Source organism: Phaenicophaeus curvirostris, chromosome 16 (genome assembly GCF_032191515.1).
Source record: "Phaenicophaeus curvirostris isolate KB17595 chromosome 16, BPBGC_Pcur_1.0, whole genome shotgun sequence".
NCBI lineage: Eukaryota > Metazoa > Chordata > Aves > Cuculiformes > Cuculidae > Phaenicophaeus > Phaenicophaeus curvirostris.
Genome location: NC_091407.1, coordinates 14,487,677 through 14,511,515, shown reverse-complemented (window position 1 = coordinate 14,511,515; position 23,839 = coordinate 14,487,677). Strand labels below are relative to the sequence as shown.

Here is a 23,839-nt window from a genome sequence, read left to right as displayed (position 1 = left end):
ATCAACACAGCAACATTGACATCTGCGGCAGGAGGTGTCGAAACTTTTTCATAAGACTTCCATTTCCGTGATAGATGCCATCTGGAGCCCGCAGCACCATGAGATCACTCGGCAAGGTGAGCATGTCCCTCCCTATAAATACAGGTGCAGCTCCTTCCCCTTCCAGAGACTTCGGACGACACCAAAGGTAGGCAGGGAAGGAGAGGGAGATGTGCTACCATGGTGTGAAATCCAGCTGGAGGCCAGTGACAAGTGGGGTTCCCCAGGGCTCAGTGCTGGGTCCAGCCCTGTTCAATATCTTTATCAATGACCTGGATGAAGGCATCGAGTGCACCCTTAGCAAGTTTGCGGACGACACTAAGCTGGGTGGAAGTGTCGATCTGCTGGAGGGTGGGGAGGCTACAAAGGGATCTGAACAGGCTGGACCGCTGGGCTGAGTCCAATGGCAGGAGGTTTAACAAGGCCAAATGCCAGGTCCTGCACTTGGGGCACAACAACCCTATGCAGTGCTACAGACTAGGAGAAGTCTGTCTAGAAAGCTGCCTGGAGGAGAGGGACCTGGGGGTGTTGGTTGACAGCCGGCTGAACATGAGCCAGCAGTGGCCCATGTGTCCAAGAAGGCCAATGGCATCTTGGCTTGGATCAGAAATGGCGTGACCAGCAGGTCCAGGGAGGTTATTCTCCCTCTGTACTCGGCACTGGTGAGACCGCTCCTCGAATACTGTGTTCAGTTCTGGGCCCCTCACCACAAGAAGGATGTTGAGGCTCTGGAGCGAGTCCAGAGAAGAGCAACAAAGCTGGTGAGGGGGCTGGAGAACAGATCTTACGAGGAACGGCTGAGAGAGCTGGGGGTGTTTAGCCTGGATAAGAGAAGGCTGAGGGGAGACCTCATTGCTCTCTCCAACTACCTGACAGGAGGTTGTGGAGAGGAGGGTGATGGCCTCTTCTCCCAAGTGACAGGGGACAGGACAAGAGGGAATGGCCTCAAGCTCCACCAGGGGAGATTTAGGCTGGACATTAGGAAAAGATTTTTCACAGAAAGGGTGATTGGGCCCTGGCAGAGGCTGCCCAGGGAGGTGGTTGAGTCACCTTCCCTGGAGGTGTTTAAGGGACGGGTGGACGAGGTGCTGAGGGGCATGGTTTAGTGTTTGATAGGAATGGTTGGACTCGATGATCCGGTGGGTCTCTTCCAACCTGGTTATTCTATGATTCTATGATATTATCAATGCAGCAACATTGTCAGGCTCAGCGGCGGTGGAAGGTGTTGAAATTTCTTGAGCAGACCTTCATTTCCATGATAGATGCAAATGTGGAGCCTGGGGCCTCATGCAATCACTCTGCAAGTTGAGTGTGTTCCTCCCTATAAATACAGGTGCAGCTCCTTCCCCTTCCAGAGACTTTGGACGACACCAAAGGTAGGTCCTGCTCGCTGCTCCTCCTCTGCTCCATGTCCTCCCCTCTCCAAAGTCACCTTCTCCAGCTCAGCTTAATTTTGCCGAGAGTTTCTGCAGGGCTGAGCCTGGGCGCAGCAGACGAGCATCACCCAGGATGGATCCGCTTCTCCCGAGGTGCCTCTGCTGGGGAGGCATCGGAGGCTGCTGCATCCCCTGAGAGCAGGATTGACTCGAGGGGCTTTGGGCAGTTTGTGGCATGATCAAATTGTAGCGTTACCCAATCGAGGTGTCAGGAAATCGTTGCATTCTCATCTGGAGAGATTGGAAGCGTTTGGAGCTGTAGTGCAAGGGGGGAAAGGTGAGAATTGAATCAGAGTGGGTGTCCCAGAAGAAAAAAGCGATGCTGGGGCAGCGAGCCCTTCCCCAGGGCAGGCTCTGGCTGTGCCGAAAGCCGGGCTGTTTGGTGCTCCTCTTTCGTCAGGGCTGCCGGGGCGCCGGGTGCTTGGGGCACCTGGGCTTGGGCAGCGCTCCCAGCCTACCTGCCAGTGAAATATTACCCCGTGGAGCTGAGCGGCACAGGAATCGCATCCCAAATGATTGAGCCCATCCCTGCCCCTCTGCACGCAGGATGGGGGCCTCAAAGCTGGTGCTGTCGCTGCTGGTTGCAGCTGTCCTGCTGCATGTGGCCGTCACGCTGAGGATCAGCGCCTTCAACATCCAGCACTTTGGGAAGACAAAGATGAACAAAACAGAAGTCGCTAACAACATTGTCAAAGTGAGTACTATGGGACAGATACAGTTCTGACCTCTCTCTGCTCTCTGGGATGCAGCCAGCTGGGGCAGTCAGACATTAGCTCAACAGTCATCCATATATCCACTGTGTCCATCCCTACAGGCACGCATCCACCAGTCCATCAACAGCCCCCATCCATCTGTAGCTCCATCCATCCATCCATCCATCCATCCATCCATCCATCCACCCATGACTGCATCCACTCACACCTCCATACATATGTCCAAGCCCCCATCGATCCACCCATATCCTCTTCCCCCATCACATTCTCCAATCCTGGAACATCTCCACTCTTACCTGTCCTCTGCCAGGGACAGTCAATGGTTGGTGCTGCCCAGGTTCCTCACTCACAGCACCCAGAGAGGGAGGAGCTGCAGGGATGGGAGGCAGCAGACGAATGGGCTTTAGGGGGCACCTTGTTACCCCAGAGTCCTTCCAAGCCCAAGGACACCAGCAGAGGAGCTCCCTCCCTGACTCTCCATTGCCCGCCTGCCTATTGCCAGTCCGGGAGCCTTCCCAGCCCAGTCTAGGCAACCCTGGGTCCCCCAGAAGCAGTTCCTGGGCAAGGGTGAGCAGCTCTGAGCTTGTTCCCCCAGATCGTGAAGCGGTACGACATCACCCTGGTGCAGGAGGTCCTGGGAAACAGCCTGGATGCCATGAATAAGCTCCAAGATATGCTCAACAGGTGACCTCAATGGCACAGGGCAGGGTGTGCCTGCAGATGGGATGTTGGAATGGATCCTGGCTGGTGTCTCGTCGTGCCGGGGCACCTCTGGCTTGGCCGGAGTGAGAGCGTTGGGCACTGGTGGGAACACGGAGCCTCCTCTCACCCTCCCCACTTCTCTCTCTCAGAGGAACCCCGGGTTTGTACAACTTTAATTACAGTGCCCCCCTGGGCCAGAGCAACTACAAGGAGCGGTACCTCTTCATCTGGAGGTAAGGGATGCTGGCAGGGACTGGTGTTCCTCGTGTCACGTGCTGTCCTGCCTGGTGGCCCCTGAAGGGAGGTGGGTTCATCTGAGGTCCCCGTGTGTGCAGGAGAGGTGACAGGGGCTGCCTCCCTCTCCTTCTCAGGAATGACAGTGTCAACCTGCGGATGACCAAACAGATCGGGAGAATGGGTGTCTTCAGCAGACCACCTTACGTTGTCAAGTTCTACTCACCCAACACGCGTGAGCAGAGCCGATGCACGGCAACCCCTCCACCTCTCCCATCATGTCCCACATCCCAGCACCTACTACCTCCCATTTATGCCATAGCCCACCATCTGCTCCCTCCAGCTGTGTGCCACCTCCCAACCTCTCCCATCTCCCAACATCTCCCACCATTTGCCATCACCACTCACGTCCCATTTCCCACCTCATCCCCTCTCCTAACCCTGGACCATCACTTCCACCTCCCCGGCAACTCCCCAGCACACACACACTCTCCCATCTCTCCCACCCCCATCTCCTTCCCCAAAGCCACAGTGACTTGGGAAGAATGATGGGAAACAAGCAGCAAACCCCAGGCCACGTGCAGAGGGCTGTAGGTCTCTGCTGCAAATGCCAGGCTGGAGGACACGCAGACGACAACAAGCCAAGGCATCTGTTCCCTCCAGCAGCTTTTCCCTGCTGGCAGCTGGGGCTTGGCCCGGGGGGTCTCCTGGGGTTCCCGCTCCCGAGCCGGGTGCAGCACCCGAGCCGGGAGCTGATGGCTCCCTGTCTGGCAGAGGTGAAGGAATTTGTGATGGTGCCCCTGCACTCCAAGCCTGACAATGCGGTAGAAGAGATCGACAAGCTCTATGACGTCTACAACAATATCAGCACTGCCTGGAAAAATGATGTAAGCCGCGTTTGGGAGCTCGGCTCCTGGTTGGGGCAGCCGGGCGGGCTGGGGTGTGGGCGCCGCACATGCCGGCACCATCCTGGGGTGGAGGTGTCCCACGGGAGACCTCTCACACCCGGCAGAGGGTGGGCTCCGCTGCCATTCCTGGGGGGTGTCCTCCTGTGCTGGGGAGACCCAGGGGGGCTGCTGAGATTTCGGGAGCCCTTGTACCCGTGTGGCCCGTGGGTAGGGACACAGCACACTGCCCTGCAGAACATCATCCTCCTCGGCGACTTCAACGCCGGTTGCAGCTATGTGAATGAAAGTGACTGGTCCAAAATCCGTCTGCGCACCCAAGCACCTTGTGACTGGCTCATCAAAGATGATGATGATACCACTGTTACTGCCGGGAGGCACTGCCCCTATGACCGGTGGGTGCTGTGGTGGTGGCACAGGGGCTGCCATGGGGGGTCCTGGGGGGCACTAACACTCCCCTGATGCCTCGGCAGCATCGTCGTCTGCGGTGATGATCTGAAAAAAGACATCGAGCCTGGCTCTGGCAGAATCTACAACTTCGAGGTGGCCTTCAACCTCACTAACAAGAAGGTGAGTTAGGGACCAGGACACACAAGCCTGGTGGCACCGTGATCCCACACTTGAGTGTGGGTGGGTCCCTGTTCCCCAGGGCGCTCCCAAGGGCACCTCAGCCCCAATCTCTGCTCCGATGCTCCCCCAGCCTGGGGTCTGGTTTCAGTTCTGGGATCGGAGCAGAACGTTCGGTCCCAGCCACGACAGCGGTGGCAGGTCCAGATGAGCTCAGCCACTTCTTTGCTTTCCCTCCCAACATCCAGGCTTTGGAAGTCAGTGACCATTTCCCAGTGGAGACGGTCCTAATCTGAAGAGTCCGTCTTCACGCCGGTGGCTACCAGGACGCCCGCTGCCTGAGCCCACATCCCTCATGGAGTCCAAACAGCGAAAGCACCAGCCAAGCTGCCCACAATCTCTGCAAAAGCCGCTCTTTGGACGCTTGCAGTTGTGGGGCCCTCTCTGCATCCATTAAAAATGAGCATTTTCTGGTTCTTGCACCTCTGCACGGAGGGTCCCTTCACTTCCCCCTCACCCCCTGCACCTGACCCCCTGTCCCTGTGCCACGGCAGCTCCTCCGGGTGCCAGCACAGCACCAGGGGACACCAGACTCATCCGGTGACTGGCTGTGAGGATGCAAAACCTGCAGAGCTGGCGAGAGCCTGGCAGGCCCTGACATGAGCAGCGACACCTCCCCAAACCCGGCCAAGCCTCCCGCTCCAACAGCTGGGGGACAGCAAGTGCTGGGGGGACGGCTGTGCTGGTGCAGGGGATACCGGCTGTGCCAGCGCTGCTCTGGGGATCCGAGTCACCCGTGCGGCTGCTTTAGGTGCCAGCTGGGGCTGCTTTGGAGACCAGAGGGGATGCTGTGGGGGTTTGCAGCCGCCCCCTCTTGCTGAGGCTGGTGCTGCTCAGCCAGCCTCCCCCAGACCCCCCTAAGTCCCTTGTTTCCCCTACAATTACACCCCCTCAATCACCCCCGTTAAGGCCATTGCCCTTCACCTCCCGCCTGGTTGCCGTGCCCCACGCTGTGACCGAGGGGGCCACCCCGGCCACAGCCCCCCAAGCCCCGTGTGCCCACCCAGCCCCACCAGGAGAAGCCAGAGCGATGGAACCCCCTGACTGAGAGCCTTTGAGCCCAGCCTGTCAGGCTATCGCTCCCACTGTGTCATGTGCTTCTCCAGCTGAATGCTGCACTGTTTGTTTAGGACAGGCAGCATCCAAGTCTTTCCCGAAAGACCCTGGTGACTGGAAGAGGGTAGCCTTGTGCCTGTTTTTAAAAGGGTAGCAAAGATGACCTTGGGAAGTACTGACCGGTCAGCCTCACCTCGGTGCCTGGGAAGATCATGGAACAGATCCTCCTAGAAGCTCTGCACAAGCACAGGGAGGACGGGGAGGTGATTAGTGGCAGCCAGCATGGCTTCACCAGGGGTAGGTCCTGTCCTACCAGCCTAGCTGCTTCCTATGTTTGGGTAACTACAGCAGGGGACAAGGGAAAAGCAATGGATACTATCGATCTGGACTTCTGTAAAGCCCTTAACATGGATCCCCACAACATCCTTCTCTCTAATGTGGAGAGATATGGATTTGGTGAGTGGACACTTTGTTCGATAAGAAATTGGTTTGGTGGTTGTTGTATTCAGAGAGTAGTGGTCAACGGCTCAAAGTCCAGATGGAGATCTCTGACAAGCTGTGTCCCTCAGGGGTCTGTAGAGGGACCAGTGCTGTTTAATATCTTCATCAATGGTATTGACAGTGTGATCGAATGTACCCTCAGCAAGTTTGCAGATGACACCAAGCTGAGTGGTGCAGTTGCCCCACCAGGACGGGATGTCACCCAGAGGGACCTGGACAGGCTGGAGAAGTGGGGCTGTGAGAACCTCATGAGGTTCAAAAGGCCACGTGCCAGGTCCTACTCCTGGGTCAGGGCAATCCCCACTGTCAGTAGAGGATGGGGGACGATGTGATTGAGAGTGGCCCCGCAGAGAAGGACTTGGGGTGCTGGTCGATGAGAAGCTCAATATGAACCGGCAGTGCGTGTTGGCAGCCCAGAAGACCAACCGTGTCCTGGGCTGCATCAAAAGAAGCCTGGCCAGCAGGTCAAGGGAGGGGATTATGCCCTTCATTTCCTCTCTCTTGTAAGATCTCATCTAGAGTATTGTGTCCAGTTCTGGAATCCTCTGCATAAGAAGGAGATGGAGCTGTTGAAATGGGCCCAGAGGAGGCTACAAGGATGATCAGAGGGCTGGAGCACCTCCCATCCGAGGACAGGCTGAGAGAGTTGGGCTTGTTCAGCCTGGAGAAGAGAAGGCTCCGAGGAGACCTTAAAGTGTCCTCATGGTACCTGAAGGGGCTGTGGGTGAGCCGAGGCCTTGTTACTCACTGCCAGTGGCAGAGAAAGCTGGGGAGGGACTGTTTCCAAAGGGTTGTAGTGATAGGACGAGGGGCAATGGAGAGGGGCAGAGTTAGACTAGACAGAAGGAGGAATTTCTTCACCATGAGAGTGGGGAGACCCTGGCCCAGGTTGCCCAGGGAAGTTGCTGCCCCATCCCTGGAGGTGTTTAAGGCCAGGTTGGATGGGGCTTTGGGCAGCCTGATCCAGTGGGAGGTGTCCCTGCCCATGGCAAGGGGGTGGAACTAGATGATTTTTGAGGTCCCTTCCATTCCAAACTATTCCATGATTCTATTCTCTGAAATGCAGAGCGATTACATCAAGTGGCTTCCTTTAGTGAGCTCAGTGGGTGATCTTGACATAGGAAGACATGAGGTTTGTCAGGCAGGACCTTCCCTTGTGAACCCGTGCTGGCTGGGCCCAGGGACTGTCTTGTTTTGAGAGGTTTTACAGCAGTTCCCAGAATGATCTTCTTGGGTTTGGGATGGGGTGCAGCCTGGAGCTGGGAATGGGGAGAGTCTGGAGATGGGAATGGGGAGAGTCTGGAGCTTGGGGTAACTGAACGTAGGGGTTGGATGGTCCTGATGGGGTCTCTGCCCTGGGGAAAGCCTGGCCTGTTTCAGGGGAACTTATGAGCCCCAGAACCCTGAATCTGGGGAGCCAATTATGTGACTGGGATGTCGAAGATCCTCCATCCCCTAAGGCGCCCGCGCACCTCAGGGACCCTGCAGAGCCCTCCTGGGAAACAGCAGCTGCCTTGGGAGGCCAGGGAGCACCGGGACATCAGCCAAGGGCACTGGAGCAAGGCTGGGGAGCTGCGGGAGCATGTGGGGTGTGGGGCTGCCACCTGTGGGACCTCTCGGGGCGGGTCTGGCGAAGGGCACTGTGGTAGGACCCGGTGGGTTTCAGGATGAGGGGCCAGCATGCAGCACCATGCTCTGCCGGCTTCGTCACGCTCGCCTGGAACTGGCTTGTGGGAAAAGCGGGGTGCAGGATGGGAACGCTTGGTGTTGGTGAAATCAACGCTTTCTAAGAGAAATTGTAGCTGATCATGTGTGAGAGCTGCCTGCATCCCGTCTTGGGGAACTGCTCTTCCCCATGAGAGGACTCTGGGATTCACTTCGACCTTACCAATCTCTTGCTGGCAATATCATCGATGATCTCTTGCGGTCAATATTATCAACACAGCAACATTGACATCTGCAGCAGGAGGTGTCGAAACTTTTTCATAAGACTTCCATTTCCGTGATAGATGCCATCTGGAGCCCGCAGCACCATGAGATCACTCGGCAAGGTGAGCATGTCCCTCCCTATAAATACAGGTGCAGCTCCTTCCCCTTCCAGAGACTTCGGACGACACCAAAGGTAGGCAGGGAAGGAGAGGGAGATGTGCTACCATGGCTGTGGGTGAGCCGAGGCCTTATCACTCACTGCCAGTGGCAGAGAAAGCTGGGGAGGGACTGTTTCCAAAGGCTTGTAGGGGCAGGACGAGGGGCAATGGGTATAAACTGGAGAGGGGTAGATTTCGACTAGACAGAAGGAGGAATTTCTTCACCATGAGAGTGGGGAGGCCCTGGCCCAGGTTGCCCAGGGAAGCTGTGGCTGCCCCATCCCTGCAGGTGTTCAAGGCCAGGTTGGATGGGGCTTTGGGCAACCTGATCTAGTGGGAGGTGTCCCTGCCCATGGCAAGGGAGAGGCTGGAACTAGATGATCTTTAAGGTCCCTCACATCCCAAACTGTTCTGTGATTCTATTCTCTGAAATGCAGAGCGATTACATCAAGTGGCTTCCCTTGGTCACCTCGCTGGGTGATCTTGACATAAGAAGACATGAAGTTTGTCAGGCAGGACCTTCCCTTGTGACCCCGTGCTGGCTGGGCCCAGGGACTGTTTTGTTTTGAGAGGATTTTTCAGCAGCTCGACTGGAACTGGCTTGTTGTTTGGGGAGGTGAGGGTGGTGGTAGGACAGGACCTGCCCCCAGTGAAGCCATGCTGGCTGCCACTAATCACCTCCCCGTCCTCCCTGTGCTTCAGCTGAGCTTCTAGGAGGATCTGTTCCATGATCTTCCAAGGCACTGAGGTGAGGCTGACTGGTCAGTACTTCCCAAGGTCATCTTTGCTACCCTTTTAAAAACAGGCACAAGGTCACCCTCTTCCAGTCACTGTTACCTCTTCTTCCTTTGCTTGTGGCAAAGGCCACGAGCTTCTCCTGGGTGTCAGGAACGCAGTCTTTGTGCACGATGCACATCTTCAAGATTCCTGAACCTCTATCACATGAACCTGCTTACACAGGAAAGCTCTAGGACCCTGTCCTGTCCCTCCAAGGCCTTGGTCTCCAGCACCAGCTCCCAAGAAACCCTGTCCTGTCCTTCTGGAGCTTCAGTCTCCAGCAGCAGCCCCCCAGGGACCCCCTCCTGAACCCCTCGCCCACCCCCTGCAGCCACTCTGGGCCTCCCGGGGCTCTCGCTGCTGCCTCAGGCCTCTCCGTGCCGCCGGGCCCAGCTTGGGGGTAGCACCTCACTCCTTGGGCACCTGGAAGAGGAACTTCTCGAGGAGCTCAAGGATAGTGATAGTGACAAGAAGTCACTATCACAAAATGAGAACTACGTTTTAATTAAGCTAAAGTTCAGCTTCACACAGCAGACTTCCAGCAGTACCATGGGTGTGCCAAAGAGCTGGGGAGGGACTTTTTACAAGGGCAGGGAGTGATAGGAGGAGGAGGAATGGCTTCAGATTCGAAGGAGGAAGATTTAGACTGGACATCAGGAAGAAATTCTTCACACTGAGGGTGGGGAAGCCCTAGGAGTGTTCAAGGCCCAGTTGGGTGAGGCTTTGACCCCTGATCCAGTGGGAGGTGTTGAGATCCATCCCACTCAGAGCCATTAATGAGTGGCCGTATCTGAGGGGTCAATCTCAATGATTCTGGGTGACAAGAAGGTAAGGGTTAAGAGTCGTTATCATTATCATAGTTGTTAATCTTGTTTTTTAACACATTCCATCCCACCATTTACAAATCACCATTTCATAACTGTATCGTCAAAAGCATCTTGAGATATGCAGCAGTTCGTTTTCTTACAACAGTTCATTTGTGTTGCCTTATTCTGCAGAAATTCACAGGAAGCCAAACCCAAATGCCAACTAGAAGAGAGGTCGAACAGTGCTGTGATGGATATCAGGAACTGCAGGAGAAGTGAAGAGGGGCTGGGGGGGGACATGTCACAGGGAGCCCTGGCTCAGGGGCTCATGTCCCCAGAGCCGTGACCCTAGCAAGCCACATGCCTGTTCAAGGGGTCAAGGCCAGGCCTTGATCACATTGTGGGGAGCGGCTGCAAATCCTGTCCCTGCTCTGGAACTGGCTTGTGGGAAAAGCGGGGTGCAGGATGGGAACGCTTGGTGTTGGTGAAATAAACACTTTTTGAGAGAAACTGTAGCTGCTCATGTGTGAGAGCTGCCTGTGTCCCAGCTTGGGGAACTGCTCACTTCGACTGTACCAATATCTTGCTGATGATATTATCAATGCAGCAACATTGTCAGGCTCAGCGGCGGTGGAAGGTGTTGCAATTTCTTGAGCAGACCTTCATTTCCACGATAGATGCAATGTGGAGCCTGTGGCCTCATGCAATCGCTCTGCAAGTTGAGTGTGTCCCTCCCTATAAATACAGGTGCAGCTCCTTCCCCTTCCAGAGGCTTCGGACAACACTAAAGGTAGGTCCTGCTCCCTGCTCCTCCTGTGCTCCATGTCCTCTCCTCTCCAACGTCGCCTTCTCCAGCTCAGCTTAATTTTGCCGAGAGTTTCTGCAGGGCTGAGCCCGGGCGCAGCAGACGAGCATCACCCAGGATGGATCCGCTTCTCCCGAGGTGCCTCTGCTGGGGAGGCATCGGAGGCTGCTGCATCCCCTGAGAGCAGGATTGACTCGAGGGGCTTTGGGCAGTTTGTGGCATGATCAAATTGTAGCGTTACCCAATCGAGGTGTCAGGGAATCGTTGCGTTCTCATCTGGAGAGATTGGAAGCGTTTGGAGCTGTAGTGCAAGGGGGGAAAGGTGAGAATTGAATCAGAGTGGGTGTCCCAGAAGAAAAAAGCGATGCTGGGGCAGCGAGCCCTTCCCCAGGGCAGGCTCCGGCTGTGCCAAAAGCCGGGCTGTTTGGTGCTCCTCTCTTGTCAGGGCTGATGGGGCGCCGGGTGCTTGGGGCACCTGGGCTTGGGCAGCGCTCCCAGCCTACCTGCCAGTGAAATATTACCCCGTGGAGCTGAGCAGCACAGGAATTGCATCCCAAATGATTGAGCCCATCCCTGCCCCTCTGCACGCAGGATGGGGGCCTCAAAGCTGGTGCTGTCGCTGCTGGTTGCAGCTGTCCTGCTGCATGTGGCCGTCACGCTGAGGATCAGCGCCTTCAACATCCAGCACTTCGGGAGGACAAAGATGAACAAAACAGAAGTCGCTAACATCATCGTCGAAGTGAGTACTATGGGACAGATACAGTTCTGACCTCTCTCTGCTCTCTGGGATGCAGCCAGCTGGGGCAGTCAGACATTAGCTCAATAGTCATCCATATATCCACTGTGTCCATCCCTACAGGCACGCACCCACCAGTCCATCAACAGCCCCCATCCATCTGCCTGTAGCTCCATCCATCCATCCATCCATCCATCCATCCATCCATCCATCCATTCACCCATGACTGCATCCACTCACACCTCCATCCATATGTCCAAGCCCCCATCGATCCACCCATATCCTCTTCCCCCATCACATTCTCCAATCCTGGAACATCTCCACTCTTACCTGTCCTCTGCCAGGGACAGTCAATGGTTGGTGCTGCCCAGGTTCCTCACTCACAGCACCCAGAGAGGGAGGAGCTGCAGGGATGGGAGGCAGCAGACGAATGGGCTTTAGGGGGCACCTTGTTACCCCAGAGTCCTTCCAAGCCCAAGGACACCAGCAGAGGAGCTCCCTCCCTGGCTCTCCATTGCCCGCCTGCCTATTGCCAGTCCGGGAGCCTTCCCAGCCCAGCCTAGGCACCCCTGGGTCCCCAAGAGCAGTTCTTGGACAAGGGTGAGCAGCTCTGAGCTTGTTCCCCCAGATCGTGAAGCGGTACGACATCACCCTGGTGCAGGAGGTCCTGGGAAACAGCCTGGAAGCCATGAATAAGCTCCAAGATATGCTCAACAGGTGACCTCAATGGCACAGGGCAGGGGGTGCCTGCAGATGGGATGCTGGAACGGATCCTGGCTGGCGTCTCATCGTGCCGGGGCACCTCTGGCTTGGCCGGAGAGAGAGCATTGGGCGCTGGTGGGAACACGGAGCCTCCTCTCACCCTCCCCACTTCTCTCTCTCAGAGGAACCTCGGGTTTGTACAACTTTAATTACAGTGAACCCCTGGGCCAGAGCGTCTACAAGGAGCGGTACCTCTTCATCTGGAGGTAAGGGATGCTGGCAGGGTCTGGTGTTCCTCGTGTCACGTGCTGTCCTGCCTGGTGGCCCCTGAAGGGAGGTGGGTTCATCTGAGGTCCCCATGTGTGCAGGAGAGGTGACAGGGGCTGCCTCCCTCTCCTTCTCAGGAATGACCGTGTCAACCTGCGGATGACCGAACAGATGGGGAGAATGGGTGTCTTCAGCAGACCACCTTACGTTGTCAAGTTCTACTCACCCAACACGCGTGAGCAGAGCCGATGCACGGCAGCCCCTCCACCTCTCCCATCATGTCCCACATCCCAGCACCTACTACCTCCCATTTATGCCATAGCCCACCATCTGCTCCCTCCAGTTGTGTGCCACCTCCCAACCTCTCCCATCTCCCAACATCTTCCTCCATTTGCCATCACCACTCACGTCCCATTTCCCACCTCATCCCCTCTCCTAACCCTGGACCATCACTTCCACCTCCCCGGCAACTCCCCAGCACACACACACTCTCCCATCTCTCCCACCCCCATCTCCTTCCCCAAAGCCACAGTGACTTGGGAAGAATGATGGGAAACAAGCAGCAAACCCCAGGCCACGTGCAGAGGGCTGTAGGTCTCTGCTGCAAATGCCAGGCTGGAGGACACGCAGATGACAACAAGCCAAGGCATCTGTTCCCTTCAGCAGCTTTTCTCTGCTGGCAGCTGGGGCTTGGCCCGGGGGGTCTCCTGGGGTTCCCGCTCCCGAGCCGGGTGCAGCACCCGAGCCGGGAGCTGATGGCTCCCTGTCTGGCAGAGGTGAAGGAATTTGTGATGGTGCCCCTGCACTCCAAGCCTGACAATGCGGTAGAAGAGATCGACAAGCTCTATGACGTCTACAACGATATCCGCACTGCCTGGACAAATGACGTAAGCGGCGTTGGGGAGCTCGGCTCCCGCTCGGGGCAGCCGGGCGGGCTGGGGTGTGGGCGCCGCACATGCCGGCACCATCCTGGGGTGGAGGTGTCCCATGGGAGACCTCTCACACGCAGCAGAGGGGGGGCTCCGCTGCCATTCCTGGGGGGTGTCCTCCTGTGCTGGGGAGACCCAGGGGGGCCGCTGAGATTTTGGGAGCCCTTGTACCCGTGTGGCCCATGGGTGGGGACACAGCACACTGCCCTGCAGAACATCCTTCTCCTGGGTGACTTCAACGCCGGCGGCAGCTACGTGAAAGATGACGACTGGCGCAAAATCCGTCTGCGCACCCAAGCACCTTGTGACTGGCTCATCACAGATGATGATGATACCACTGTCACTGAAGAGAGCCACTACCCCTATGACCGGTTGGTGCTGTGGTGGTGGCACAGGGGCTGTCACTGGGGGGTTCTGGAGGGCACTAACACCCCCATGATGCCTCGGCAGCATCGTCGTCTGCGGCAATGACCTGAAAAATGACGTTGAGCCTGGCTCTGGCAGAATCTACAACTTCGAGGTGGCCTTCAACCTCACTAACAAGAAGGTGAGTTAGGGACCAAGACACACAAGCCTGGTGGCACCGTGATCCCACACTTGAGTGTGGGTGGGTCCCTGTTCCCCAGGGCGCTCCCAAGGGCACCTCAGCCCCAACCTCTGCTCCGATGCTCCCCCAGCCTGGGGTCTGGTTTCAGTTCTGGGATCGGAGCAGAACGTTCGGTCCCAGCCACGACAGCGGTGGCAGGTCCAGATGAGCTCAGCCACTTCTTTGCTTTCCCTCCCAACATCCAGGCTTTGGAAGTCAGTGACCATTTCCCAGTGGAGGTGGTCCTAACCTGAGGAGTCCGTCCTCACGCCGGTGGCTACCAGGATGCCCCCAGCCTGAGCCCACGTCCTTCAAGGAGTCCAAACAGCGAAAGCACCAGCCAAGCTGCCCACAATCTCTGCAAAAGCCGCTCTTTGGACTCTTGCAGTTGTGGGACCCTCTCTGCATCCATTAAAAATGAGCATTTTCTGCTTCTTGCACCTCTGCACGGAGGGTCCCTTCACTTCCCCCTGCACCCCCTGCACCTGACCCCCTGTCCCTGTGCCACGGCAGCTCCTCCGGGTGCCAGCACAGCACCAGGGGACACCAGACTCATCCGGTGACTGGCTGTGAGGATGCAAAACCTGCAGAGCTGGCGAGAGCCTGGCAGGCCCTGACATGAGCAGCGACACCTCCCCAAACCCGGCCAAGCCTCCCGCTCCCCGAGCTGGGGGACAGCAAGTGCCAGGGGGACGGCTATGCTGGTGCAGGGGATACCGGCTGTGCCAGCGCTGCTCTGGGGATCCGAGTCACCCGCGCGGCTGCTTTAGGTGCCAGCTGGGGCTGCTTGGGAGACAAGAGGAGATGCTGTGGGGGTTTGCAGCCGGCCCCTCTTGCTGAGGCTGGTGCTGCTCAGCCAGCCTCCCTCAGACCCCCCTGAGTCCCTTCTCTCCCCTACAATTACACCCTCTCAATCACCCCCGTTAAGGCCATTGCCCTTCACCTCCTGCCTGGCTGCCGTGCCCCACGCTGTGACCGAGAGGGCCACCCCAGCGACAGCCCCCCAAGCCCTGTGTGCCCACCCAGCCCCACCAGGAGAAGCCAGAGCGATGGAACCCCCTGACTGAGAGCCTTTGAGCCCAGCCTGTCAGGCAATCGCTCCCACTGTGTCATGTGCTTCTCCAGCTGAATGCTGCACTGTTTGTTTAGGACAGGCAGGATCCAAGGCTTTCCTGAAAGACCCTGGTGACTGGAAGAGGGTGACCTTGTGCCTGTTTTTAAAAGGGTAGCAAAGATGACCTTGGGAAGTACTGACCGGTCAGCCTCACCTCGGTGCCTGGGAAGATCATGGAACAGATCCTCCTAGAAGCTCTGCACAAGCACAGGGAGGACGGGGAGGTGATTAGTGGCAGCCAGCATGGCTTCACCAGGGGTAGGTCCTGTCCTACCAGCCTAGCTGCTTCCTATGTTTGGGTAACTACAGCAGGGGACAAGGGAAAAGCAATGGATACTATCGATCTGGACTTCTGTAAAGCCCTTAACATGAATCCCCACAACATCCTTCTCTCTAATGTGGAGAGATATGGATTTGGTGAGTGGACACTTTGTTCGATAAGAAATTGGTTTGGTGGTTGTTGTATTCAGAGAGTAGTGGTCATCGTCTCAAAGTCCAGATGGAGATCTCTGACAAGCTGTGTCCCTCAGGGGTCTGTAGAGGGACCAGTGCTGTTTAATATCTTCATCAATGGTATTGACAGTGTGATCGAATGTACCCTCAGCAAGTTTGCAGATGACACCAAGCTGAGTGGTGCAGTTGCCACACCAGGACGGGACGTCACCCAGAGGGACCTGGACAGGCTGGAGAAATGGGGTTGTGAGAACCTCATGAGGTTCAAAAGGCCAAGTGCAAGGTCCTGCTCCTGGGTCAGGGCAATCCCCACTGTCAGTAGAGGATGGGGGACGATGTGATTGAGAGTGACCCCGCAGAGAAGGACTTGGGGTGCTGGTCGATGAGAAGCTCAATACGAACCGGCAATGCGTGTTCGCAGCCCAGAAGACCAACCGTGTCCTGGGCTGCATCAAAAGAAGCCTGGCCAGCAGGTCTAGGGAGGGGATTATGCCCTTCATTTCCTCTCTCTTGTAAGATCTCATCTAGAGTATTGTGTCCAGTTCTGGAATCCTCTGCATAAGAAGGAAATGGAAATGTTTAGAATCATAGAATCACTAGGTTGGAAAAGACCCACTGGATCATTGAGTCCAACCATTCCTATCAATAGTAGGAATGGTCCCAGAGGAGGCTACAAAGGATGATCAAAGTTCTGAAGCACCTCCCATCCGAGGACAAGCTGAGAGAGTTGGGCTTGTTCACCCTGGAGAAGAGAAGGCTCCGAGAAGACCTTTAATGACCTTCCAGTACCTGAAGGGGCTACAAGAAGGCTGGGGAGTGACTGTTTCCAAAGGCTTGTAGGGATAGGACGAGGGGCAATGGCTATAAACTGGAGAGGGGCAGATTTAGACTAGACACAATGAGGAATTTCTTCAGCATGAGAAGTGGCTTCCCTTGGCCACCTCGCTGGGTGACCTTCACATAGGAAGAAATGCAGTTTGTCAGGCAGAACCTTCCCTTGTGAACCCGTGCTGGCTGGGCCCAGGGACTGTCTTGTTGTGAGAGGTTTTACAGCAGTTCCCAGAATGATCTTCTTGGGTTTGGGATGGGTGCAGCCTGGAGGTGGGAATGGAGAGAGCCTGGGGATGGGAATGGGGAGAACCTGGAGCTTGGGGTAACTGAACGTAGGGGTTGGATGGCCCTGGGGGTGTCTCTGCCCTGGGGAAAGCCTGGCCTGTTTCAGGGGAACTTATGAGCAGAGCCCTCCTGGGAAACAGCAGCTGCCTTGGGAGGCCAGGGAGCACCGGGACATCAGCCAAGGGTGCTGGAGCAAGGCTGGGGAGCTGCGGGAGCATGTGGGGTGTGGGGCTGCCACCCGCAGAACCTCTCGGGGCGGGTCTGGCGAAGGGCACTGTGGTAGGACCCAGTGGGTTGCAGGATGAGTGGCCAGCATGCAGCACCATGCTCTGCCGGCTTCGACACGCTCGCCTGGAACTGGCTTGTGGGAAAAGCCGGGTGCAGGATGGGAATGCTTGGTGTTGGTGAAATCAACGCTTTCTAAGAGAAATTGTAGCTGATCATGTGTGAGATCTGCCTGCATCCCATCTTGGGGAACTGCTCTTCCCCATGAGAGGACTCCGGGATTCACTTCGACCTTACCAATCTCTTGTTGGCAATATTATCGATGATCTCTTGCGGTCAATATTATCAACACAGCAACATTGACATCTGCGGCAGGAGGTGTCAAAACTTTTTCATAAGACTTCCATTTCCGTGATAGATGCCATCTGGAGCCCGCAGCACCATGAGATCACTCAGCAAGGTGAGCATGTCCCTCCCTATAAATACAGGTGCAGCTCCTTCCCCTTCCAGAGACTTCGGATGACACCAAAGGTAGGCAGGGAAGGAGAGGGAGATGTGCTACCATGGCTGTCGGTGAGCCGAGGCCTTGTCACTCACTGCCAGTGGCAGAGAAAGCTGGGGAGGGACAGTTTCCAAAGGCTTGTAGGGGCAGGACGAGGGGCAATGGGTATAAACTGGAGAGGGGTAGATTTCGACTAGACAGAAGGAGGAATTTCTTCACCATGAGAGTGGGGAGGCCCTGGCCCAGGTTGCCCAGGGAAGTTGCTGCCCCATCCCTGGAGGTGTTCAAGGCCAGGTTGGATGGGGCTTTGGGCAACCTGATCTAGTGGGAGGTGTCCCTGCCCATGGCAAGGGAGAGGCTGGAACTAGATGATCTTTAAGGTCCCTCACATCCCAAACTGTTCTGTGATTCTATTCTCTGAAATGCAGAGCGATTACATCAAGTGGCTTCCCTTGGTCACCTCGCTGGGTGATCTTGACATAAGAAAACATGAAGTTTGTCAGGCAGGACCTTCCCTTGTGACCCCGTGCTGGCTGGGCCCAGGGACTGTTTTGTTTTGAGAGGATTTTTCAGCAGCTCGACTGGAACTGGCTTGTTGTTTGGGGAGGTGAGGGTGGTGGTAGGACAGGACCTGCCCCCAGTGAAGCCATGCTGGCTGCCACTAATCACCTCCCCGTCCTCCCTGTGCTTCAGCTGAGCTTCTAGGAGGATCTGTTCCACGATCTTCCAAGGCACTGAGGTGAGGCTGACTGGTCAGTACTTCCCAAGGTCATCTTTGCTACCCTTTTAAAAACAGGCACAAGGTTACCCTCTTCCAGTCACTGTTACCTCTTCTTCCTTTGCTTGTGGCAAAGGCCACGAGCTTCTCCTGGGTGTCAGGAACGCAGTCTTTGTGCACGATGCACATCTTCAAGATTCCTGAACCTCTATCACATGAACCTGCTTACACAGGAAAGCTCTAGGACCCTGTCCTGTCCCTCCAAGGCCTTGGTCTCCAGCACCAGCTCCCAAGAAACCCTGTCCTGTCCTTCTGGAGCTTCAGTCTCCAGCAGCAGCCCCCCAGGGACCCCCTCCTGAACCCCTCGCCCACCCCCTGCAGCCACTCTGGGCCTCCCGGGGCTCTCGCTGCTGCCTCAGGCCTCTCCGTGCCGCCGGGCCCAGCTTGGGGGTAGCACCTCACTCCTTGGGCACCTGGAAGAGGAACTTCTCGAGGAGCTCAAGGATAGTGATAGTGACAAGAAGTCACTATCACAAAATGAGAACTACGTTTTAATTAAGCTAAAGTTCAGCTTCACACAGCAGACTTCCAGCAGTACCATGGGCATGTAAAAGAGCTGGGGAGGGACTTTTTACAAGGGCAGGGAGTGATAGGAGGAGGAGGAATGGCTTCAGATTCGAAGGAGGAAGATTTAGACTGGACATCAGGAAGAAATTCTTCACACTGAGGGTGGGGAAGCCCTAGGAGTGTTCAAGGCCCAGTTGGGTGAGGCTTTGACCCCTGATCCAGTGGGAGGTGTTGAGATCCATCCCACTCAGAGCCATTAATGAGTGGCCCTATCTGAGGGGTCAATCTCAATGATTCTGGGTGACAAGAAGGTAAGGGTTAAGAGTCGTTATCATTATCATAGTTGTTAATCTTGTTTTTTAACACATTCCATCCCACCATTTACAAATCACCATTTCATAACTGTGTCGTAAAAAGCATCTTGAGATATGCAGCAGTTCGTTTTCTTACAACAGTTCATTTGTGTTGCCTTATTCTGCAGAAATTCACAGGAAGCCAAACCCAAATGCCAACTAGAAGAGAGGTCGAACAGTGCTGTGATGGATATCAGGAACTGCAGGAGAAGTGAAGAGGGGCTGGGGGGGACATGTCACAGGGAGCCCTGGCTCAGGGGCTCATGTCCCCAGAGCCGTGACCCTAGCAAGCCACATGCCTGTTCAAGGGGTCAAGGCCAGGCCTTGATCACATTGTGGGGAGCGGCTGCAAATCCTGTCACTTCTCTGGAACTGGCTTGTGGGAAAAGCGGGGTGCAGGATGGGAACGCTTGGTGTTGGTGAAATAAGCACTTTTTGAGAGAAACTGTAGCTGCTCATGTGTGAGCTGCCTGTGTCCCAGCTTGGGGAACTGCTCACTTTGACTGTACCAATACCTTGCTGATGATATTATCAATGCAGCAACATTGTCAGGCTCAGCGGCGGTAGAAGGTGTTGCAATTTCTTGAGCAGACCTTCATTTCCATGATAGATGCAATGTGGAGCTTGTGGCCTCATGCAATCGCTCTGCAAGTTGAGTGTGTCCCTCCCTATAAATACAGGTGCAGCTCCTTCCCCTTCCAGAGACTTCGGACGACACCAAAGGTAGGTCCTGCTCGCTGCTCCTCCTGTGCTCCATGTCCTCTCCTCTCCAACGTCGCCTTCTCCAGCTCAGCTTAATTTTGCCGAGAGTTTCTGCAGGGCTGAGCCTGGGCGCAGCAGACGAGCATCACCCAGGATGGATCCGCTTCTCCCGAGGTGCCTCTGCTGGGGAGGCATCGGAGGCTGCTGCATCCCCTGAGAGCGGGATTGACTCGACGGGCTTTGGGCAGTTTGTGGCATGATGAAATTGTAGCGTTACCCAGTTGAGGTGTCAGGGAATCGTTGCGTTCTCATCTGGAGAGATTGGAAGCTGTAGTGCAAGGGGGGAAAGGTGAGAATTGAATCAGAGTGGGTGTCCCAGAAGAAAAAAGCGATGCTGGGGCAGCGAGCCCTTCCCCAGGGCAGGCTCTGGCTGTGCCAAAAGCCGGGCTGTTTGGTGCTCCTCTCTTGTCAGGGCTGCTGGGGCGCCGGGTGCTTGGGGCACCTGGGCTTGGGCAGCGCTCCCAGCCTACCTGCCGGTGAAATATTACCCCGTGGAGCTTAGCGGCACAGGAATCGTGTCCCAAATGACTGAGCCCATCCCTGCCCCTCTGCACGCAGGATGGGGGCCTCAAAGCTGGTGCTGTCGCTGCTGGTTGCAGCTGTCCTGCTGCATGTGGCTGTCACGCTGAGGATCAGCGCCTTCAACATCCACTTCTTTGGGAAGTCAAAGATGAACAAAACAGAAGTCGCTAACATCATCGTCGAAGTGAGTACTATGGGACAGATACAGTTCTGACCTCTCTCTGCTCTCTGGGATGCAGCCAGCTGGGGCAGTCAGACATTAGCTCAACAGTCATCCATATATCCACTGTGTCCATCCCTACAGGCACGCATCCACCAGTCCATCAACATCCTCATCCATCTGCCTGTAGCTCCATCCATCCATCCATCCATCCATCCATCCATCCATCCATCCATGACTGCATCCACTCACACCTCCATCCATATGTCCAAGCCCCCATCCATCCACCCATATCCTCTTCCCCCATCACATTCCCCAACCCTGGGACATCTCCACTCTTACCTGTCCTCTGCCAGGGACAGTCAATGGTTGGTGCTACCCAGGTTCCTCACTCACAGCACCCAGAGAGGGAGGAGCTGCAGGGATGGGAGGCAGCAGACAAATGGGCTTTAGGGGGCACCTTGTTACCCTAGAGTCCTTCCAAGCCCAAGGACACCAGCAGAGGACCTCCCTCCCTGGCTCTCCATAGCCCGCCTGCCTATTGCCAGGCTGGCAGCCTTCCCAGCCCAGCCTAGGCACCCCTGGGTCCTCAAGAGCAGTTCCTGGGCAAGGGTGAGCAGCTCTGAGCTTGTTCCCCCAGATCGTGAAGCGGTACGACATCACCCTGGTGCAGGAGGTCCGGGACAAGAACCTAGATGCTGTGAATAAGCTCAAAGAAATGCTCAACAGGTGACCTCAATGGCACAGGGCAGGGGGTGCCTGCAGATGGGATGCTGGAACGGATCCTGGCTGGTGTCTCATCGTGCCGGGGCACCTCTGGCTTGGCCGGAGTAAGAGCGCTGGGTGCTGGTGGGAACCGGGAGCCTCCTCTCACCCTCCCCACTTCTCTCTCTCAGAGGAACCCCGGGTCTGTACAACTTTAATTACAGTGAACCCCTGGGTCAGAGCGTCTACACGGAGCGGTACCTCTTCATCTGGAGGTAAGGGATGCTGGCAGGGTCTGGTGTTCCTCGTGTCACGTGCTGTCCTGCCTGGTGGCCCCTGAAGGGAGGTGGGTTCATCTGAGGTCCCCGTGTGTGCAGGAGAGGTTACAGGGGCTGCATCACTCTCCTTCTCAGGAATGACCGTGTCAACCTGCGGATGACCGAACAGATCGGGAGAATGGGTGTCTTCAGCAGACCACCTTACGTTGTCAAGTTCTACTCACCCAACACGCGTGAGCAGAGCCGATGCACGGCAGCCCCTCCACCTCTCCCATTGTGTCCCACATCCCAGCACCTACTACCTCCCATTTATGCCATAGCCCACCATCTGCTCCCTCCAGTTGTGTGCCACCTCCCAACCTCTCCCATCTCCCAACATCTCCCTCCATTTGCCATCACCACTCACGTCCCATTTCCCACCTCATCCCCTCTCCTAACCCTGGACCATCACTTCCACCTCCCCGGCAACTCTCCAGCACACACACACTCTCCCATCTCTCCCACCCCCATCTCCTTCCCCAAAGCCACAGTGACTTGGGAAGAATGGTGGGAAACAAGCAGCAAACCCCAGGCCACGTGCAGAGGGCTGTAGGTCTCTGCTGCAAATGCCAGGCTGGAGGACACGCAGACGACAACAAGCCAAGGCATCTGTTCCCTTCAGCAGCTTTTCCCTGCTGGCAGCTGGGGCTTGGCCCGGGGGGTCTCCTGGGGTTCCCGCTCCCGAGCCGGGTGCAGCACCCGAGCCGGGAGCTGATGGCTCCCTGTCTGGCAGAGGTGAAGGAATTTGTGATGGTGCCCCTGCACTCCCAGTATAACAATGCGGTAAAAGAGATCGACAAGCTCTATGACGTCTACAACGATATCCGCACTGCCTGGACAAATGACGTAAGCGGCGTTGGGGAGCTCGGCTCCTGCTCGGGGCAGCCGGGCGGGCTGGGGTGTGGGCGCTGCACCTGCCGGCACCATCCTGGGGTGAAGGTGTCCCACGGGAGACTTCTCACACCCGGCAGAGGGTGGCCCCCTGGCCATGTCTGGCCATGTGTGGCCCATGGGTAGGGACACAGCACGCTGCCCTGCAGAACATCATCCTCCTCGGCGACTTCAACGCCGGTTGCAGCTATGTGAAAGAAAGTGACTGGTCCAAAATCCGTCTGCGCACCCAAGCACCTTGTGACTGGCTCATCACAGATGATGATGATACCACTGTTACTGCCGGGAGGCACTGCCCCTATGACCGGTGGGTGCTGTGGTGGTGGCACAGGGGCTGCCATGGGGGGTCCTGGGGGGCACTAACACCCCCATGATGCCTCGGCAGCATCGTCGTCTGCGGTGATGATCTGAAAAAAGACATCGAGCCTGGCTCTGGCAGAATCTACAACTTCGAGGTGGCCTTCAACCTCACTAACAAGAAGGTGAGTAAGGGACCAAGACACACAAGCCTGGTGGCACCGTGATCCCACACTTGAGTGTGGGTGGGTCCCTGTTCCCCAGGGCGCTCCCAAGGGCACCTCAGCCCCAACCTCTGCTCCGATGCTCCCCCAGCCTGGGGTCTGGTTTCAGTTCTGGGATCGGAGCAGAGCGTTCGGTCCCAGCCACGACAGCGGTGGCAGGTCCAGATGAGCTCAGCCACTTCTTTGCTTTCCCTCCCAAAATCCAGGCTTTGGAAGTCAGTGACCATTTCCCAGTGGAGACGGTCCTAATCTGAGGAGTCCGTCCTCACGCCGGTGGCTACCAGGACACCCGCAGCCTGAGCCCACATCCCTCACGGAGTCCAAACAGCGAAAGCACCAGCCAAGCTGCCCACAATCTCTGCAAAAGCCACTCTTTGGACTCTTGTAGTTGTGGGACCCTCTCTGCATCCATTAAAAATGAGCATTTTCTGGTTCTTGCACCTCTGCACGGAGGGTCCCTTCACTTCCCCCTCACCCCCTGCACCTGACCCCTGTCCCTGTGCCACGGCAGCTCCTCCGGGTGCCAGCACAGCACCAGGGGACACCAGACTCATCCGGTGACTGGCTGTGAGGATGCAAAACCTGCAGAGCTGGCAAGAGCCTGGCAGGCCCTGACACGAGCAGCGACACCTCCCCAAACCCAGCCAAGCTGCCTGCTCCCTGAGCTGGGGGACAGCAAGTTTTCAGTTTTTTCACTGATACAGTATATATTAACGGTTGGACTCGATGATCCAGTGGGTCTCTTCCAACCTGGTTATTCTGTGATTCTGTGATTCTGTGATTCTGTGAGTGCCGGGGGATGGATGTGCCGGTGCAGGGGATACCGGCTGTGCCAGCGCTGCTCTGGGGATCCGAGTCACCCGTGCGGCTGCTTTAGGTGCCAGCTGGGGCTGCTTGGGAGACAAGAGGAGATGCTGTGGGGGTTTGCAGCCGCTCCCTCTTGCTGAGGCTGGTGCTGCTCAGCCAGCCACCCCCAGACACCCCCGAGTCCCTTCTTTCCCCTAC

General features: G+C 56.5%; 3 protein-coding genes across 3 annotated transcripts; all 3 read left to right on the top strand.

The window, feature by feature from the left end:
* Nucleotides 1-122: 122 nt before the first annotated feature.
* LOC138727776 (deoxyribonuclease-1-like) lies at nucleotides 123-4,807 on the top strand. Its single transcript, XM_069870544.1, has 10 exons — nucleotides 123-144; nucleotides 1,373-1,415; nucleotides 2,022-2,169; nucleotides 2,784-2,872; nucleotides 3,040-3,123; nucleotides 3,262-3,359; nucleotides 3,899-4,011; nucleotides 4,267-4,424; nucleotides 4,503-4,599; nucleotides 4,748-4,807. The coding sequence occupies exons 1-10, from the start codon at nucleotides 123-125 to the stop codon at nucleotides 4,805-4,807; spliced, it is 912 nt and encodes a 303-aa protein (XP_069726645.1).
* A 6,473-nt stretch (nucleotides 4,808-11,280) lies between these two features.
* LOC138727418 (deoxyribonuclease-1-like) lies at nucleotides 11,281-23,125 on the top strand. Its single transcript, XM_069869817.1, has 8 exons — nucleotides 11,281-11,427; nucleotides 21,041-21,129; nucleotides 21,297-21,380; nucleotides 21,519-21,616; nucleotides 22,156-22,268; nucleotides 22,463-22,620; nucleotides 22,699-22,795; nucleotides 23,041-23,125. Exons 1-8 carry the CDS (start codon nucleotides 11,281-11,283, stop codon nucleotides 23,086-23,088), a joined length of 834 nt encoding a protein of 277 aa, XP_069725918.1. The 3' UTR covers nucleotides 23,089-23,125.
* Nucleotides 11,855-14,263, top strand: LOC138727455 (deoxyribonuclease-1-like). The gene is made up of 8 exons (XM_069869881.1): nucleotides 11,855-11,959; nucleotides 12,053-12,141; nucleotides 12,309-12,392; nucleotides 12,531-12,628; nucleotides 13,168-13,280; nucleotides 13,536-13,693; nucleotides 13,773-13,869; nucleotides 14,115-14,263. Exons 1-8 carry the CDS (start codon nucleotides 11,855-11,857, stop codon nucleotides 14,160-14,162), a joined length of 792 nt encoding a protein of 263 aa, XP_069725982.1. The 3' UTR covers nucleotides 14,163-14,263.
* Nucleotides 23,126-23,839: the final 714 nt, after the last annotated feature.

What these genes read in the sequence shown, in the direction of transcription:
- LOC138727776 (XM_069870544.1), top strand. Translation starts at nt 123, where the DNA reads ATGTCCCTCCCTATAAATACAG. An exon ending in TCGCTAACAACATTGTCAAA is followed by an intron (nt 2,170 to 2,783) that starts GTGAGTACTATG and finishes TTGTTCCCCCAG; the next exon opens with ATCGTGAAGCGGTACGACAT. An exon ending in CGGTACCTCTTCATCTGGAG is followed by an intron (nt 3,124 to 3,261) that starts GTAAGGGATGCT and finishes TCTCCTTCTCAG; the next exon opens with GAATGACAGTGTCAACCTGC.
- LOC138727418 (XM_069869817.1), top strand. Translation starts at nt 11,281, where the DNA reads ATGGGGGCCTCAAAGCTGGTGCTGTCGCTGCTGGTTGCAGCTGTCCTG. An exon ending in CTCAAAGAAATGCTCAACAG is followed by an intron (nt 21,130 to 21,296) that starts GTGACCTCAATG and finishes TCTCTCTCTCAG; the next exon opens with AGGAACCCCGGGTCTGTACA. An exon ending in GCACTGCCTGGACAAATGAC is followed by an intron (nt 22,269 to 22,462) that starts GTAAGCGGCGTT and finishes GCTGCCCTGCAG; the next exon opens with AACATCATCCTCCTCGGCGA.
- LOC138727455 (XM_069869881.1), top strand. Translation starts at nt 11,855, where the DNA reads ATGGGCTTTAGGGGGCACCTTGTTACCCCAGAGTCCTTCCAAGCCCAA. An exon ending in GCACTGCCTGGACAAATGAC is followed by an intron (nt 13,281 to 13,535) that starts GTAAGCGGCGTT and finishes ACTGCCCTGCAG; the next exon opens with AACATCCTTCTCCTGGGTGA. An exon ending in TCAACCTCACTAACAAGAAG is followed by an intron (nt 13,870 to 14,114) that starts GTGAGTTAGGGA and finishes CCCAACATCCAG; the next exon opens with GCTTTGGAAGTCAGTGACCA.